Source organism: Trachypithecus francoisi, unplaced genomic scaffold (assembly GCF_009764315.1).
Source record: "Trachypithecus francoisi isolate TF-2019V2 unplaced genomic scaffold, Tfra_2.0 Lachesis_group13, whole genome shotgun sequence".
Taxonomy (NCBI): Eukaryota; Metazoa; Chordata; class Mammalia; order Primates; family Cercopithecidae; genus Trachypithecus; species Trachypithecus francoisi.
The window spans coordinates 1,493,640-1,509,381 of NW_022681458.1; the positions used below are offsets into that span (position 1 = coordinate 1,493,640).

Here is a 15,742-nt window from a genome sequence, read left to right on the forward strand (position 1 = left end):
GCCCCCCAGGTGCCTCGCCTGTCTCTCCCCACGAGTACGTGCCTCACTGCCCATCCCGGTGTTTCCTCTGCAGCTGGGCACCCTGACACCACTCCACATCGCTGCCGCCCTTCCTGGGGAGGAGGGGGTACAGATCGTGGAGCTGCTGCTGCATGCCATCACCGATGTGGATGCCAAGGCATCTGACAAGGACGGCACTTACAAGCCCGGCAAGGTGTGTGCCTCGTGACCAGCGGTCGGGGTATGGGGCCTTGGCCAGGTGTGCCTGGATGGATTCGCACACTATGCCTAGCCTGTGCTCGCCGAGCATGACGGGCCTCCTGGCTTGGGGCCCAGGCAGTGGAGATCCTGCATAGAAACAACTCGTCCAGATGACAGCCTTAGTCAGTGAGCTTGTTCTGATATCAGGAGGCAAACATGATTGGTTGGAATGAGTTAAGAACTTGATTCTTCAGGCAGTCCACAGAGCATGCGGGTCCCCATGAGGACCTTTTGCAGATAACTCCATCTCGTGCCTTTCGGAAGGTTCATAATTGCAGACAGAGGCCAGTTCCATGTCCCCAGGGCCTCCTCCAAAGGCAGGCCAAAGCCAGCTTGTCCCACCAGGCCCTACCAAACTGCAAAAGACCCCCAGTCATGGGCCATGAGGCCATGTCTTCCTGTACAAGGAGTTGAGCCCCTTGAGGTTAGGAGCTCTGAGGCTTTCCTTTTTGTGCTCTAGAGCCTTGTCCAGTTGCCGGCACACAGCAGAAGCCATTGAGCACACATACATGCTAGATGTGGGTGTGCACAGCTCACCGCATGGGGGACCCGGGAGGGGAGGGCACAGAGTGGCTCTGACCCCTGTGGATGTTGGGGTATCAGGGACAGGCATGCAGGGGACAGGCTCGAAGAAAGTCAGGCATCTGCCTCCAAGAGGGTTTCGCAGGGTGAGACTCCAGACCCGCAGTCTGGGGAGGAAGCTCCCTTGCTCCGTTTGCCTTCCTGTGGGCACACGGCAGGTTCGTGGGCGCTGGCGGAGCCCTCCGTTTTACACAGCTGGATCTACTGCCCTCAAGTCTGAAGCTCAGCAACGAGCCAGGCCCTCCCCAAGCCTACTACAGCGTGGACACGCCCCTCCCCAAGGAGGGGGGCAGGACGGCTCTGCACATGGCCTGCGAGCGGGAGGACGACAACAAGGTGAGGGCAGCCAGGGCCTGGCGGGGACACAGGGCTGCCCAGCAGTGGGGCCACCTTCCAGGGCCTTGTGCCCCCCGGAAGCACGTGTTCTCATGCTGAGTCTTAGGCAGAAGCCGGGGAGCATGGAAGGATGGGGAGGGAAGCAAGGCAAGGCGGGAGGATGGGATTTCACACTCACGAGCACACACGCACGCGTGTGTCTACTTCTTACCACAGGTCCTGGTCAGACATGTTTAGGAGCCTCTGGCCTGGGCTGTGACCACCTGGTGCTGCCAACCCCCTTCTGTCACCTTCCTGTGTCTCTGACTCAGGACCCCACAGTGGGCTCATCTTCCAGAGCCCTGGGTGGTGCCCTGCTGGCCCTGTGGCCGCTGCCTCCTGCCTGCCTTAGGGGTTAATTCCTACCAAGTTGGGTGTGGGAACCACTGCGAGGATGCCCAGCGGCTGGGGTGGATGTGGGGAAACTGAGGCCAAGTCTGAGCTTTGCCATGTGGCAGCACGTGCAGCCCAAGCCAGTTGGCCACGGAGCACATGGCACACCGAGTCTCAGTTTACCCATTTACAAATGAAATGAATGATCCTGCGCCTTCAGCAAGGTGGTAACTTGTGAGGTCCTGACATGAGCATGAGGATGAGTGTGCAGGAGAGCCATGTGTGCGAGTGGGCATGTGGGTGACACTGGGAAGGGGATGGGCAGACAGGGAGGTGGGGGCACTGACAGGCCTGCCTGCTTCAGAACACCCCTGTCTGGTCAGAGCCTCCTTGGAGGGTGGCGAGAAGCAGCAGGTCTATTGGGGGTCTTCTTGGAGCCAGGCGCTCTGCCCTGACTAGACGAGGGGTTGGCAGGAACCCACGTTAGGAACGAACAGTGAGGCTCCAAGAAGGCAGCTGGTCAAGGTCCCGCCGTGGGCCTTCTGCTCGCACACTTGTGTCCTGATGACAGTTTGGAAAAGTTTTGGGGAAATAAAAAGAGACACTGAATGTGGCACTGTCGTTGTGACAGACCAGCGGGTGACACTTCAGTGCTGTGGGCGTGACGGCTGCAGCAGTCCAGCCATCACATCTATATCCCAGAAGGGAGGGGAAAGGGGGTCACTTTCCCAGGAGCCCCTCAGCAGACTTCTGTGGGTACCTCTTGGCCTGGCCAGCAAGGCTGCGGGAAAGGGGAGTGTGCGTGGTGGTTGGGCCAGCCAGACATGGGGTCTGCCACATCTGAGGAGCACAGTCCCAGCAGACCACTGGGAGAGGAAGCTGGGCCAGAGAAGAGTCCTTGCAGTGGGGGAGGAGAAGTCGCAGAGGTCAGGTCCTAGTGAACACTTCTGGGAGAAGAGGAGGCAGAGAAGGGAGCAGCTGAGGGTTGCACAATGGGACATTCTGACAGGGGAGCAAGGATGGGAGAATGGAAGGAAAGCAGAGGGGTTCCCAGGGAGGAGTCAGAGGTGGGAGGGCAGGGATGGGGGAGGAGGGCAGGAGGCAGGTAGGGAGGCAGAAGGTAGGGAGGAAGGGAGGGCAAGGATGTGGGGAGGCAAGCAGGGAAGGAGGGAGGGCAAGGATGGGGGGAGGAGGGCAGGGAGGAAGGGAGGGCAAGACCAGTGGGGAGAGCAGAGAGCCAGGGAGGGAGGACAGGGACGGGGAGGAGTCAGGGAGGCAGGGAGGGCATGGATGGGGGAGGAGGGCAGGAGGCAGGGAGGGCATGGACGGGGCTGCCCTCCTGGTGCAGAGAGTGCTCCACCAGCTGAGGGTGGGGCTCTTTACACTCAGGCCATCCTCTACGGTCACTGAGCCCTGGTGGAGGAGGTGCTCCTCCAGTCACACCTGCTGTATGCCAGGACCTGCCACGTGGTCATGTGGTCCAGACTGTCCCTTGTCCTTTGAAAACAAATGTTAAATCAACTTATGCATCAATGTCCTCCTAGTTTTCATTTGGAAATGATGAATGCTTAGAAAATATCTTCTCCATTTGAAGCTCCATCCACCTCCCCACCCATTCACCTATCCATCCATCCTTCCATCCACAATTTTGAACACCTTGTGCCAGGCAAGGTAATGGTTGGGAGGAAGTGCCGTTGAGTGACTACATTGATTTAATGGCATTTAAATTAATGACTACTGTTAGGTGCTCCTTAGGGGTGGGGGTGCCTCTCTAACTTGTCATGTTTCTGCCTTTCTCCCCAACCAGTGTGCCAGGGACATAGTCCGGCTCCTTCTATCCCACGGAGCAAATCCTAACCTGCTATGGAGTGGCCATTCCCCGCTCTCCCTGTCCATTGCCAGTGGGAATGACCTGGTGAGCATGTTCTGCACCCACAGATCTGAGCACCTATGTGTTTCCATCTCTAATGCCCACCCCACCAGTCATTGGGATTTGAAGTTGTTGGCCATTTATCCATCCATCCATCTATCCATCTGCCCATCTGTCCATCCAACTACCCATTCACTCACTCTTCCACTCACCTGTCTACCCATCCACCCATTCTTCCATTCATCCATCCATCTATCCATCCAACTTCTCATCCACTTATCCATCTACTCACCTGTCCATCTACCTTCCACTCATCCATTCATCCATCCTTCCACCCAACCACCCACCCACTTATTCATCATCTCATCCATCCATCTATACATCCATCCTTTTAACCAATCACTGATGTATCAACCCAACTACCTATCCACTCATCCATCCACTCAACCGTTCACCCATCCATTCATTCATCAATTTATCCATCCATCCATCCATCCATCCACCCACCCACCCACCTACCTAGACATCATCATCCTTCATTCACCCAGATGGAAGGATCTACCATCCACCCATTCATCCATTCATCTGTCTATCATGTAACTGTTATTTACTGAGCATCTGCTTTGTACCTGGCAGGCACCATTCTAGCACTAGGTGTTGAATTAAACAGTCTCTGCTCTCAAGGATCCTATATTCTAGTTGGAGGAGCCAGACCATAAACTAGTATGTAACACAATTTCAGGAAATGATGAGTATTATGAAGAAAATAAAGCTTGGTGAGGGGATGGAGAATGATGGGAAGGTAGGCTACATTAGCAGGGTGGCATGAAATGCTACTCAGATGAGGTGACATTTCAGCAGAGGTCTGAAAAAGCTGAAGGCATTCATACAATTTGTAAAAGCTGATGCAGAATGGGGCTTCCAGGTGCTTCTGCAGAGGCCAGCATCTCTGCTCCCTGTTTCCTTCTGTCCTGCACAGAGACATCCATTCAATAAGTCATGTGGGGTCCTAGCTCAGGGCTAGGTCCTGTTAGAGGCAAGGGTGTGGAGGGAAGAAAGCTTTGTTTTGAGGGGCAGAAGCTTGTGAGAGCCAAACACTTAAGGACCCGTGTCTGGCCACGGCTGTCCTTCCTTGGTGGAATCTGAGCTGGTGGCTGGGCAGAGTAGGGAGAAGGGAGGTGTGCCTCATTCTGCATCTGGCCGAGTGGTCACGGTGACACTGGTGTTCCGGGGCAGAGGCAGACAGCCTGGGCACCAGGCAGATGTGCCCCTAACCCTGTGCTGGGGGCACTGGCCCCTGGGCTTGGCTCTGTCCAGGGCTGGAGAGCAAGGCGGGAGCTGGGACCACACTGGAGAGTCCCCATTTTGTCAGGGGACAGAGAAGGTGCTGGAACCGGCCCACCTGGGTGGAGTTCCAGCTCCTCCCTAACAGACCAGACGTGGGACCCCTCCCCGCCCAGCGTCATCCTCTGTGGGGCAGGCCAACAGCAGGACCCACCGTGGGAAGGATCTATGGGAAAAGCCAGCAGTGGCCTCCGTGAAGCTCCTGCTTTCAGGGGTTAGTTCTGGAGTGGCCCAGCTCTGGGGACTTACCCGCTGTCAGGGGAGGTGACATGGCGGCCACTGATGAGCCTGTCTGTGTGTGTCCAGGTTGTGAAGGAGCTCCTGACCCACGGAGCGGACCCCAACCTGCCCCTGACCAAAGGCTTGGGCAGCGCCCTGTGTGTTGCCTGTGACCTGACCTATGAGCACCAGAGAAGCGTGGACGGAAGGCTGGCCCTGGTAAGGCCGGGGGGAGGGGGTGGCCCTGGTGAGGGCGGGGGGGGTGGCCCTGGTGAGGGGGCGGGAGGTTGGGGTGGCCCTGGTGAGGGGGACAGGAGGGTGGGTGGCCCTGGTGAGGGGTGTGAGGGTGGGTGGCCCTGGTGAGGAGGACAGGAGGGTGGGTGGCCCTGGTGAGGGGGACGGGAGGGTGGGTGGCCCTGGTGAGGGGGACAGGAGGGTGGGTGGCCCTGGTGAGGGGGACGGGAGGGTGGGTGGTCCTGGGTGGGGGGAGGGAGGAGTGTGATGTGGGCTGGCCCTGAGCATGGGGAGTGGGGGCTCTGGTAGTGGGGCCCTTGTGGACTTCTCTGCCTGACTCTCATTCCTGACAGGCAGTGTATCATTTGTTCTGTGTTCTCCAAGCCTTGGTGGTCTAAATAGTGGAGAAAAGACAGAATGTTGTCTGCTTTTAATATTTTACAGGCCTTAAAAAATATGAGGTGGCAGATCCACTCAACAGACCAGACAGAAAGGTTCCCTGAAGTTTGTCTCAGTGAAAATAGGATTCAGGATACACATAGGCCTCACCGTGGTCCAGCTGCACAATCCTGGCTTTCTCAATGGTCCACACAGCTGCTGGGCAGGGCCGTGGGGCATTGTCCCCTGGCCACAGGGAGCGGCTTTCTTGGGTGGAAGCTCACACTCGGGAAGTCCTGCCCGCACTGGAGGCATCTTCTGTCTTGAGCCCTAGGCACGGTCCTCGAGTGTCCCTCCCACGTGGCTCCAGGAACTCTCGGTGGCTTCGGCTCAGGCAGGGCCTCCCTCTGTGGCCTGCTGCCTGCTGCCCTCTGCCTGTGCCAGCCCGTCCTGCGCCCGGTGTGGGCACCAGCCACGAGCTTGCTTTCCTCAATCCATCTTAATACACACTTTGGTTCTTACCTGTCTGAGGGAGAAAGGGGGAAGCAGGAAGGGGGCGAGACTCAGGCGTCTGGAAGCGGGGCCGAGACTCGGGCGTCTGGAAGAGGGGTCGAGACTCAGGCTTCTGGAAGGGGGGGCGAGACTCAGGCGTCTGGAAGCGGGGGCGAGACTCGCGTCTGGAAGTGGGGGCGAGACTCGGGCGTCTGGAAGCGGGGGCGAGACTCAGGCGTCTGGAAGCGGGGGCGAGACTCGCGTCTGGAAGTGGGGGCGAGACTCGGGCGTCTGGAAGGGGGGGCGAGACTCAGGCGTCTGGAAGCGGGGGCGAGACTCAGGCGTCTTGAAGGGGGTGCGAAACTCAGGCGTCTGGAAGCGGGGAGGAGACTCGCGTGTGGAAGGGGGGGCGAGACTCAGGCATCTGGAAGGAGGGGCAAGACTCAGGCATCTGGAAGGGGGGCGAGACTCAGGCGTCTGGAATGGGGGGCGAGACTCAGGCATCTGGAAGGGGGGCGAGACTCAGGTGTCTGGAAGGGGGGCGAGACTCAGGCGTCTGGAAGGGGGGGCGAGACTCAGGCATCTGGAAGGAGGGGCAAGACTCAGGCATCTGGAAGGGGGGCGAGACTCAGGCGTCTGGAAGGGGGGCGAGACTCAGGCATCTGGAAGGAGGGGCGAGACTCAGGCATCTGGAAGGGGGGCGAGACTCAGGCGTCTGGAATGGGGGGCGAGACTCAGGCGTCTGGAAGGGGGGCGAGACTCAGGTGTCTGGAAGAGGGGACGTCTGGAAGGTTGTTTGACGCCACAAAAGGGTAGCTTTACTTGAAAGAACTGAGACTGTTGAGATGCTGTTTCCAGATCTGATTTTAAGGCTCCTGTCCTCCTTCCTAAGACGCTGTTCTGTCTGGGATAGACTATGCAGGGACGCCGTGGTCAGCTTTCCGTAGGCGGCAGAGGATGGAATGAAACAGTGTGTGTGGATAGTTGGCACCATTTCTGGACCTGGGGGCTGGGAGGGGCCCCTGATGTGCTTTCTGAGCTTCATGGGGCCCAGGATTGATGACCAGTCTCTCGTTCATCGAAGTCTGAGTGAACAGGAAAAGGACACGAGACGGAAGAGGCAGCTCAGGGGGCAGCGTTGTTGTGTGTGGACGCTGATTGGAAGATGTGTCTTGAACGTACGGAATAGCACTTTGTCCGGGGTTGGGGGCTCCCAGCACCTCGTCCAGGATTAGGGGGCTCCCCAGTGCCTCATCCAGGGTTAGGGGACTCCCCAGCGCCTCGTCCGGGGTTGGGGGGCTCCCAGCACTGTGTCCAGGATTAGGGGGCTCCCCAGTGCCTCGTCTGGGATTACGGGGCTCCCAGCACTTTGTCAGGGGTTGGGGGCTCCCCTAGTGCCTCGTCTGGGGTTAGGGGGCTCCTAGTGCCTCGTCTGGGGTTGGGGGCTCCCCAGCGCCTCGTCTGGGGTTATGGGGCTCCCAGCACTTAGTCAGGGGTTGGGGGTGCCCCAGTGCCTTGTCCGGGGTTAGGGGACTCCCAGCACCTTGTCTGGGTTTAAGGGGCTCCCCAGTGCCCCCTATTTTTTATTTATAAAATATAAAAACATTTTTTATCATCTGTATGCCATCAGCCAGTTGTAAAAACACTAATATGGCAGAATTTGATTCGCTTTTGTTATCTCTATGTGGATTCTCTTACCTCTTTCTGGAGTGACTTCTATCAGGGTCCTATAGTCTGCTTAATGGACTGAATTTCTGTTAGTTTAAGAGTTCCCCAACTCATCCCTTTGGATTTGTCTCTTCCTTTCCAATTTTTTTTTTTTTAGACGGAGTTTCACTCTTGTCGCCCAGGCTGGAGTGCAGTAGTGCAATCTCGGCTCACTGCAACCTCTGCCTCTCAGGTTCAAGCAATTCCCCTGCCTCAGCCTCCCAAGTAGCTGGGACTACAGGCACCTGCCACCAAGTCCAGATAATTTTTGTATTTTTAGTAGAGATGGGGTTTTGCCATGTTGGCCAGGCTGGTCTCTAACTCCTGCCCTCAGGTGATCCGCCCGCCTTGGCCTCCCAAAGTGCTGGGATTACAGGAGTGAGCCACCGCGCCTGGCCTCTTTACAGTATTTTAAATCTGTTTCCCTTTTCCTCATTGCCTGAGCCAGGTTCCACTTGAGTGACAACATCCCAGCATGTTCCTGATGCCAGGGGACCGTTTCTGCGGTGCCTTCTGTACATTTCTGGTAGCTGTCCTTTTCCAAAGTAGGGAGCACCCCTTCCTTTGCAGCTTGCCATGAGGATTTTATCAGGTTGGCTATGGAAAAAATTTTTTTTCATTATTACTTTTTGTTTGCCAAAAAACATTACGGTAACATACCTATAATGTTTTGCCTTTCAAAAACATTACGGTAACATACCTATAACACAAAGTTTACCATCTTAACCACTGCAGGTGTGCATATTGTGGTAAGTCTGTTCTCATTGCTGTGCAGCCGTCATCACCCTCCCTCTCCAGAGCTGCTTCATCTTGCAAAACAAAGCCTCTGTCTCCATTCCACACTCACTCCCATTCCCCACCCCCGGCCTCTGGCCATTCTACTTTCTGTCTGTGAATGTGAAACGCCCCACATACATGGAAGCACACAGTACTTGTTCTTTTTGTGACTGGCTTTTACTCAGCACCCTGTCCTGAAGGTTCATCTATGGGGTAGCTGGTGTCAGGATTTCCTTTCTTTTCAAGGCTGAGTGATATCCCCCAGGATGCATGGACGACATCTGGCTTCTCCGTTTCTCTCTTGATGGACATTTTGGACTGCTTCCACGTTTGAGCTGTTGTGAGGAATGCCGCTAGTGGCACGAATGGACACGTTTCTCTTCAAGAGCCCACTTTTAGTTCTTCTGGGAACTTGCCTGAAAGTGGGATGGCTGAGTCCTATGGTATAATCATTCTATGTTTAATTTTTTTTTTTTGAGTCAGAGTCTCACTCTGTCGCCCAGGCTGGAGTGCAGAGGTGTGATTTCAGCTCACTGCGAACTCTGCCTCTCAGGTCTAAGCAATCCTCCTGCCTCACCCTCCTGAGTAGCTAGGATTACAGGTGTGTGCCACCACACCCAGCTAATTTTTATATTTTTAGTGGAGACGGGATTTCACCATGTTGGTCAGGCTGATCTTTGAACTCCTGACCTCAAATGATCCTCCCACCTCGGCCTCCCAAAGTGCTGGGATTACAGGCCTGAACCACCGCACCCAGCCGTATGTTTAATGTTTTGAAGAACCTCCGTACTGTTTCCACGGCAGCTGCACTGTTTCATGTTCTCACCAACAGTGAACAGGGTTCCAGTCACTCCAGACTATCACCAATACATGCTATTTTCTGTTTTTTTGATAGTTGCCATTCCTAATGGATGCGAGGTGGTATTTTGTTTGTTTTTTAAACAGAGTCTCACTCTGTCGCCCAGGCAGGAGTGCAGTGATGTGATCTTGGCTCACTGTAGCCTCCACCTCCCGGGTTCAAGTGATTCTTGCTGGAATTACAGGCACCCACCACCGCACCCAGCCAATTTTTGTATTTTTAGTAGAGATGGGGTTTTGCTATGTTGGCCAGACTGGTCTCAAACTCCTGGCCTCAAGCGATCCGTCTGTCTTTTCCTCCCAAAGTGCTGGGATTACAGGTGGAAGTCACCCCCACCAGCCTTCTCATTGTGGTTTTGATATGTATTTCCCTAATGATGAGTGATGTTGAACATCTTTCATGTGCTTATTGGCCATTTGTGTATCTTATTTGGAGAAATGTCTGTTCAACTCCTTCGGCAATTTTTGAATCTTCATTATTATTGTTGAGTTTTAGGACATTTCTATATATTCTAGATGTTAATCCCTTATCAAATATGTAATTTACAAATATTTTGATATACGAAAGTTTTTAATTTTCATGAAGTCCAGCTTGTCTATTTTTTCTTTTGTTGCCTTTGCCTTTAGTGTCATAGCCCAGAAATCGTTGCCAAATTCAATGTCGTGAAGATTCTTCCTATGTTTTCTTCTAAGAGTTTTCGGGCCGGGTGCGGTGGCTCAAGCCTGTAATCCCAGCACTTTGGGAGGCCGAGACGGGTGGATCATGAGGTCAGGAGATCGAGACCATCCTGGCTAACACGGTGAAACCCCGTCTCTACTAAAAAATACAAAAAACTAGCCCGGCGAGGTGGCGGGCGCCTGTGGTCCCAGCTACTCGGGAGGCTGAGGCAGGAGAATGGCGTAAACCCGGGAGGCAGAGCTTGCAGTGAGCTGAGATCCGGCCACTGCACTCCAGCCTGGGTGACAGAGCAAGACTCTGTCTCAAAAAAAAAAAAAAAAAAGAGTTTTCTAGTTTCAGCTAGGAACTTTCAGAAATACTTTTCCGTAGCCTCCTGGAAAATCTGGTGCTTTTCTCTTATGCTTTCGTGGGATCTGAGTCCATGGAGTCCCTGAAACCCTAGGGGTGCCCTGGCTTGTGGGGTAACGTAAACAATGGTGCTGCAGGACCCTTCTGCTGGAGGCCTGGGCTGCCTAGGTCCTGGCGACGCCTCCATCTCCCACCACGTCTTGCTGTTCAGGCTGTGGTAGAACCTTGTTTCAGGGGCTCTTCCTCTGGCACGCCTGTGGCTGCTGCAGCAGACCATAGCCTGGGCAGCTTAAGCCACAGAAGTGAGCTGGTCTTGGAAGGTGGAGGCCACGGTCGTGGTGTTGCAGGGTTGCGACCCTGGGGTAGACCCTGGTGTAGACCTCGCCGTGGCTTCTGGGGGCTGGCTGGCCAACTCTGCCCTGCTCAGCTCATGGTGTTCTCCTGCATGCATGCCTGTCTCTGCAGCCAAACATCCCTTCTCAAAAGACAATGGTCATACTGGACCACCTACCACCCTAAGTGCCTCATGTTACTTTGATCATCTGCAACGACCCTATGTCCAAATAAAGTCATGTTCACAGATCCTGGGGGTTAGGACTTCAACTTACCTTTTTAGGGGACCCAAGCGAACCCACACATGGCTTCGGCGTTTTCAGTCTTCTCCTTTCTCTTTGGCTGCTGTTCTTGGCCTCTGCCCGTGGTGAGCACGTGGGACGCACAGGCCTGAGGTGGAGCTCGTTGAGGGTCTGGGGTCCCCAGGCCTCCTTAATATTCTCATACTAAACTTTCTAAAGATTGTCCCGTAAATGAACGCGTGAAGCTCAAGCTCCGGGCCCCCCTGACTCCCCAGGCCCCGCCATGTGGATGGCTGCAGCACCAGGCATGAGTTCCACATTTGTCTTTGAACGGCCAAGGAAGGGGCTGCCAGAACATAGGTTAGCAGTGTTTGGAGAAAAACTACTGCAGAAAGGAGCTTTCATCAGCTAGGGGAACTTTAGAAAGTCCCTCCCTCACTGTCTTTTCTGTGGCCTCCAGGGGACAAAATCGTGTTCTCACGAACATTTCTAGCTCCTCTCACTGGGCAGGCTCTGCTTAGATATGGGGCCCCAAATTTCCTTAATTTGAGAGCAGAGCAAGTCCGACTGAAGGTTCCGTGTTCAAGCCCACTGGTCCTGACAAACTCCTCAGAGACACACGCCGGGCTGGTCAGCTTCAGGCCGCCCCTTCCTCTTACCGGATAGGTCCCAGCCTTCCCTCCCAGTGCTGTTCAGCAGGGGTTGTGGTCTCAGAGGCGGAGCCCCCCGGGCAGGGCCGGTTCCGGGAGTGTGCTGATGCTGCTGGGGTCTGAAGAGACAAGGAGCACAGGGCCACTGGAGAGGCGGGCTCCAGGGATGGAGGGGCGAGGTTAGCTAGCTGCAGCCAAGGGCATGCCTGGGGAGCCTCAGCAGGGGAATGGGGTCATTGTGCCATGGAGGTGAGGCAGAGTGCCTGGTGGGTGAGGTGGAGGCAATGATGTCAAAGTTCAGATGGGGGTGCTTGGGAGGTGAGGGTCTGGAAGGGAGTGTTGGCGAGTGAATGGTTTAGCACAGGGACAGCAAAGTGTATCTCAGTTCTCACTGTGGATGAGGCGGTCACCCCGGGCAGCCAGGGCCAGGGCTGGAAGATACTCCTGGTGAGAGACAGGCAGGTCAGCAGATGGGGAGGGGCTGTGGCGGGAGAGGAAGGGGTGAGGATATGGGACCTAGGTTGAGAAAGCCCCAGGCCAAAGCCCACACTGCACACCCTGCTGGGGCTGGTTGTCCCCAGTGACTCCCGGGGTTGGGGTCGGTGTGGAGGGGTCTGTGGAGACATGGGAGCTGTGGGGATGCAGAAGTTCCCAGGAATGATGTTTGGCCAGAGGGGAGAAGGTGCTCAGCAGGGTGAGACTAAGAGGTGAATCCCAGCTGCTGCCGATTGGCCAGTCCTGGGAGCCCAGGGGCGGGGTGGGGAAGGGTGGCTGCATCACGACCCAGGCAGAGCTGTCCAGAGAAGCTGTCCCAGTGCCAGGACTGAGTGAGGCCTGGGTGCCCTACAAAGACAACACTTGGGGGATGGGGGTGGGCTGACAAGCCCCCCAGCAACATTGGGCAGGGAAGGGTTGATCCATCGTCCACCCACCTGTCCATCACCGAGCACCTGTGGCAGCCCTCGCTCACCCACCGTCTGCCCACCTTTCCTGAAAAAGATTTGATGAGGTGGGGGGGCCTCGGAGGCATGTCCAGCAGGGAACCGACTCGTGGGGTTTTTGGCATGTTATCATGGCTTCAGCAGGAAGGAGAGTCAAGAACACGGGGGTGTCATGGGTGGATCTGGGTGGCTCTATCCTCGGGAGCAGTGGAAAACAGCCGCCTCCTGTGCCTGGCGTATGCCTTGCCTGGCCTCACTTGGCCTTGAGGAATCTGTGTATAAACTCCACCCATGCCCCCATGCACCAGGGAGTCAGCCTTGCAGGCCAGGCTGGCCACTGGTGTTGGTGGCATTGGCCGCTCCGCCGTCCCGCACTGTGCCTGGTGCCATGCCCAGGGCATTGTTCTCGTGTGTTGCTGGGAAAGCACGTTGCTGTGTTTGTGTGGAATGTGTGTTATGCATGTCACAGAGAGTGGGGATCTCGCTGGGGGAATTGTGTTTCACCGAATCATGGCCCTGCTTGCATTTGGCTAGCAAGGCCCCCATGCACACAGCAGTGAGCCTTTCCCAGATGACGGCCTGGTTTTCATCCACTCACACGGGCTGCCCTGAGCCTGCCAGGCCCCGTGATAGAACTTGCCTCCTCCTCCCATGTCAGAAGGGGCAGCCTCTTTAGATGATCCTTGCTTTGGATGGGATTGTTGTGCCTGTTGGGCCAGAGACCATTGCTGTCATATGTTTGCCACAAATCAGGCACACGTGCACACAGGCTCATGCATTCACACATTTGTCAGGCATGTTTGCACTCAGACATACATGTGTGCCCTTACTCATGCATGCACACACACTAGCCCCCACTCATGCACAGACACTCACACATGCATGTGCACACACCCACACTGCACACCTACATGCATGCAGGCACACTCACACCTACCCACCTATGAACATGCATGCACATATCCACACACACCCACTAGCCCCACACATGCACACACACACATCCATACACATGCACACACCTGCCTACATACAGGCACACTCACACCCACCCAGCCATGAACACACATACACATACCCATGCATGCACACGCACTGGCCCCCCGCCCTGCACACACCTACATATAGGCATACACGTGCACTCGCTGTCTTGTTGAGCACCACCATGGTGTGCTGGGATCTGATGAAGGACAAGAGCTGCCTGGTGTCTGCCCTTATGTCACTGGCAGCCTGAGGGGAGCAGGACTGTAACGGACTTCACAGACTCCATTGATTCTATGGTGCTGGGAGTCGGGTGTCAGGGAGGGCTCCCCGAGGCGTGGCCTACCCTTGACTTCACTGTGACATCATTAGGGCGAGGCTCAGCCCCAACTCCTTGTCCATGAGGTCAGCCCTGTCTCCGTCTCCCTCTCCCCGTTCGTTTCATGGGCACTGCTGCACACCTGCAAGGGTGGCCTCAGTGGGGACTGCAGGTGACCGTGGCCCTCCTCAGGCGGTGCTTCACTGCTCCCAGCAGCCAGGATGTCCTTGCGTGTGTGACCTGGTTCTGTTCTCCACAGATTGACCGACTCATCGATCACGGGGCCGACATTCTGAAGCCGGTGACGCTCAGACAGGGGGAGAAGGTGGCGGTGGGCACAGCTGTGGACTATGGCTACTTCAGATTCTTCCAGGTAGGTGGTGAGCCTCCTGTGAGGAAGGAGGGGAGTGTGGGTCATGTGCAGGACTCCGGCTGGGGCATTAGCTCCTCTGGGGCAAAGCTGGGCTCAAGGTTCCTAGTGCCTCCCCCAGAGCGGCCCCTTGGCTGCAGAGGCAAACCCCCCGAAGTGCCGAGCCCATGCCAGGTGCAGCTGTGTGTGCTCCCAGCTTTGTGTGTCTGTCAGGGTTCGTCCTCAGTTATACATCATAAGAGCCGAGAGGGGCCCTCGATCACCCAGATTCACCCCCGCAGTGAGGGGCGAGCCCGGGACCCTGTGGTGACCCTGGCGCTGTGTGCAGGACCGGAAGATTGCCCACTGCCCCTTCCACACGCTGATGCCGGCAGAGCGCGAGACGTTCCTGGCACGGAAGCGGCTCCTGGAGTACATGGGCTTACAGCTACGGCAGGCTGTCTTTGCCAAGGAGAGCCAGTGGGACCCCACGTGGCTGTACCTGTGCAAGAGAGGTGAGCAGTGGGCCCCGTTCTGCTCTGCTCCACAGGGCAGGGTTCCGGCCTCATGCCTGGGGCTGTGATCCCTGGAGATCTGGACCCCCTGGGGCTCTGGAGGGGGCTTCCTGGGGCTGGGCTCATCAGCTTGGCTTGGCCCAGCCCCTTTGTGTCACGTCCTCCAAGGAGCTCGTGCAGGAGAGATTGAGAAGAGGGGTCTGGACTGGGGAGGTTCCCCTGGGAAGCGGCGTTGGTGGCCTAGGGCCAGGGCCCAGGTCAGAGGGGCCCCATGCCCAGGAGAGGATTAGGCACTGCTGCGGGAGCCATGTCGGGAGTTCCAGTCCACCCAGCACAGGGCATGTGGGCCTGAGGCCTGGGATGGTGCTCCCCTGCATCATCATACCCCTACAGGGTGCATCCTGCACACCCCCACATGTCCCCAGCTCCCCACATGCACCCACCCCACAAACGTACCATCCATCTACTGATGTCTACTCCCCCATGTACCCACCCCCACATACCACCCCCACCCACCTGGTCACCTCCACATACCCACCCCACCACGTGGTCACCCCACTCCCACATACTCCCCACCCCCACATCCCCACCCACCTACTCACCCCCACCCCACATAGCCCCTCATGTTCCCACCCCACGTTTACCTACTTATGTCTACCTTGCACACACAGACCCCTTACACATCCATACACACTGACACCCACACCCATCCTCTCCTCACATAAAAACCTGTCGCATGTTAACATGTGTGCACACACACACAGGAACCTGCTGATCCTACCCTCCACACTGAGTCCTTAGCATGCAGTAGCCCCCTACAGTCCCACACAGTCCCCCACTAAGCAACTCCCCAGATGCGTTCCCAGCACACAGTGCTCCGCCCCACACACTTCCACATGCTGTTAGTCCGTTTGTGTTGCTGTAAAGGAACGTCTGAGACCGGGTAATTAGAGAA

General features: G+C 56.3%; 1 protein-coding gene across 4 annotated transcripts in view; it reads left to right on the forward strand.

The window, feature by feature from the left end:
* The window catches only part of ANKMY1 (ankyrin repeat and MYND domain containing 1), a 73,878-nt gene that overhangs the window by 40,092 nt on the left and 18,044 nt on the right, over window positions 1-15,742 (forward strand). For 3 of the 4 annotated variants that reach the window (XM_033229623.1, XM_033229625.1, XM_033229626.1), the window contains 6 exons: window positions 74-214; window positions 1,039-1,179; window positions 3,359-3,466; window positions 5,072-5,203; window positions 14,183-14,296; window positions 14,622-14,787. In XM_033229623.1, the coding sequence (XP_033085514.1) occupies window positions 74-214; window positions 1,039-1,179; window positions 3,359-3,466; window positions 5,072-5,203; window positions 14,183-14,296; window positions 14,622-14,787 (802 nt within the window). Of the gene's footprint in view, window positions 1-73; window positions 215-1,038; window positions 1,180-3,358; window positions 3,467-5,071; window positions 5,204-5,662; window positions 6,093-14,182; window positions 14,297-14,621; window positions 14,788-15,742 lie in introns of those variants that run through there. The other variant, XM_033229624.1, reaches the window with a different exon arrangement.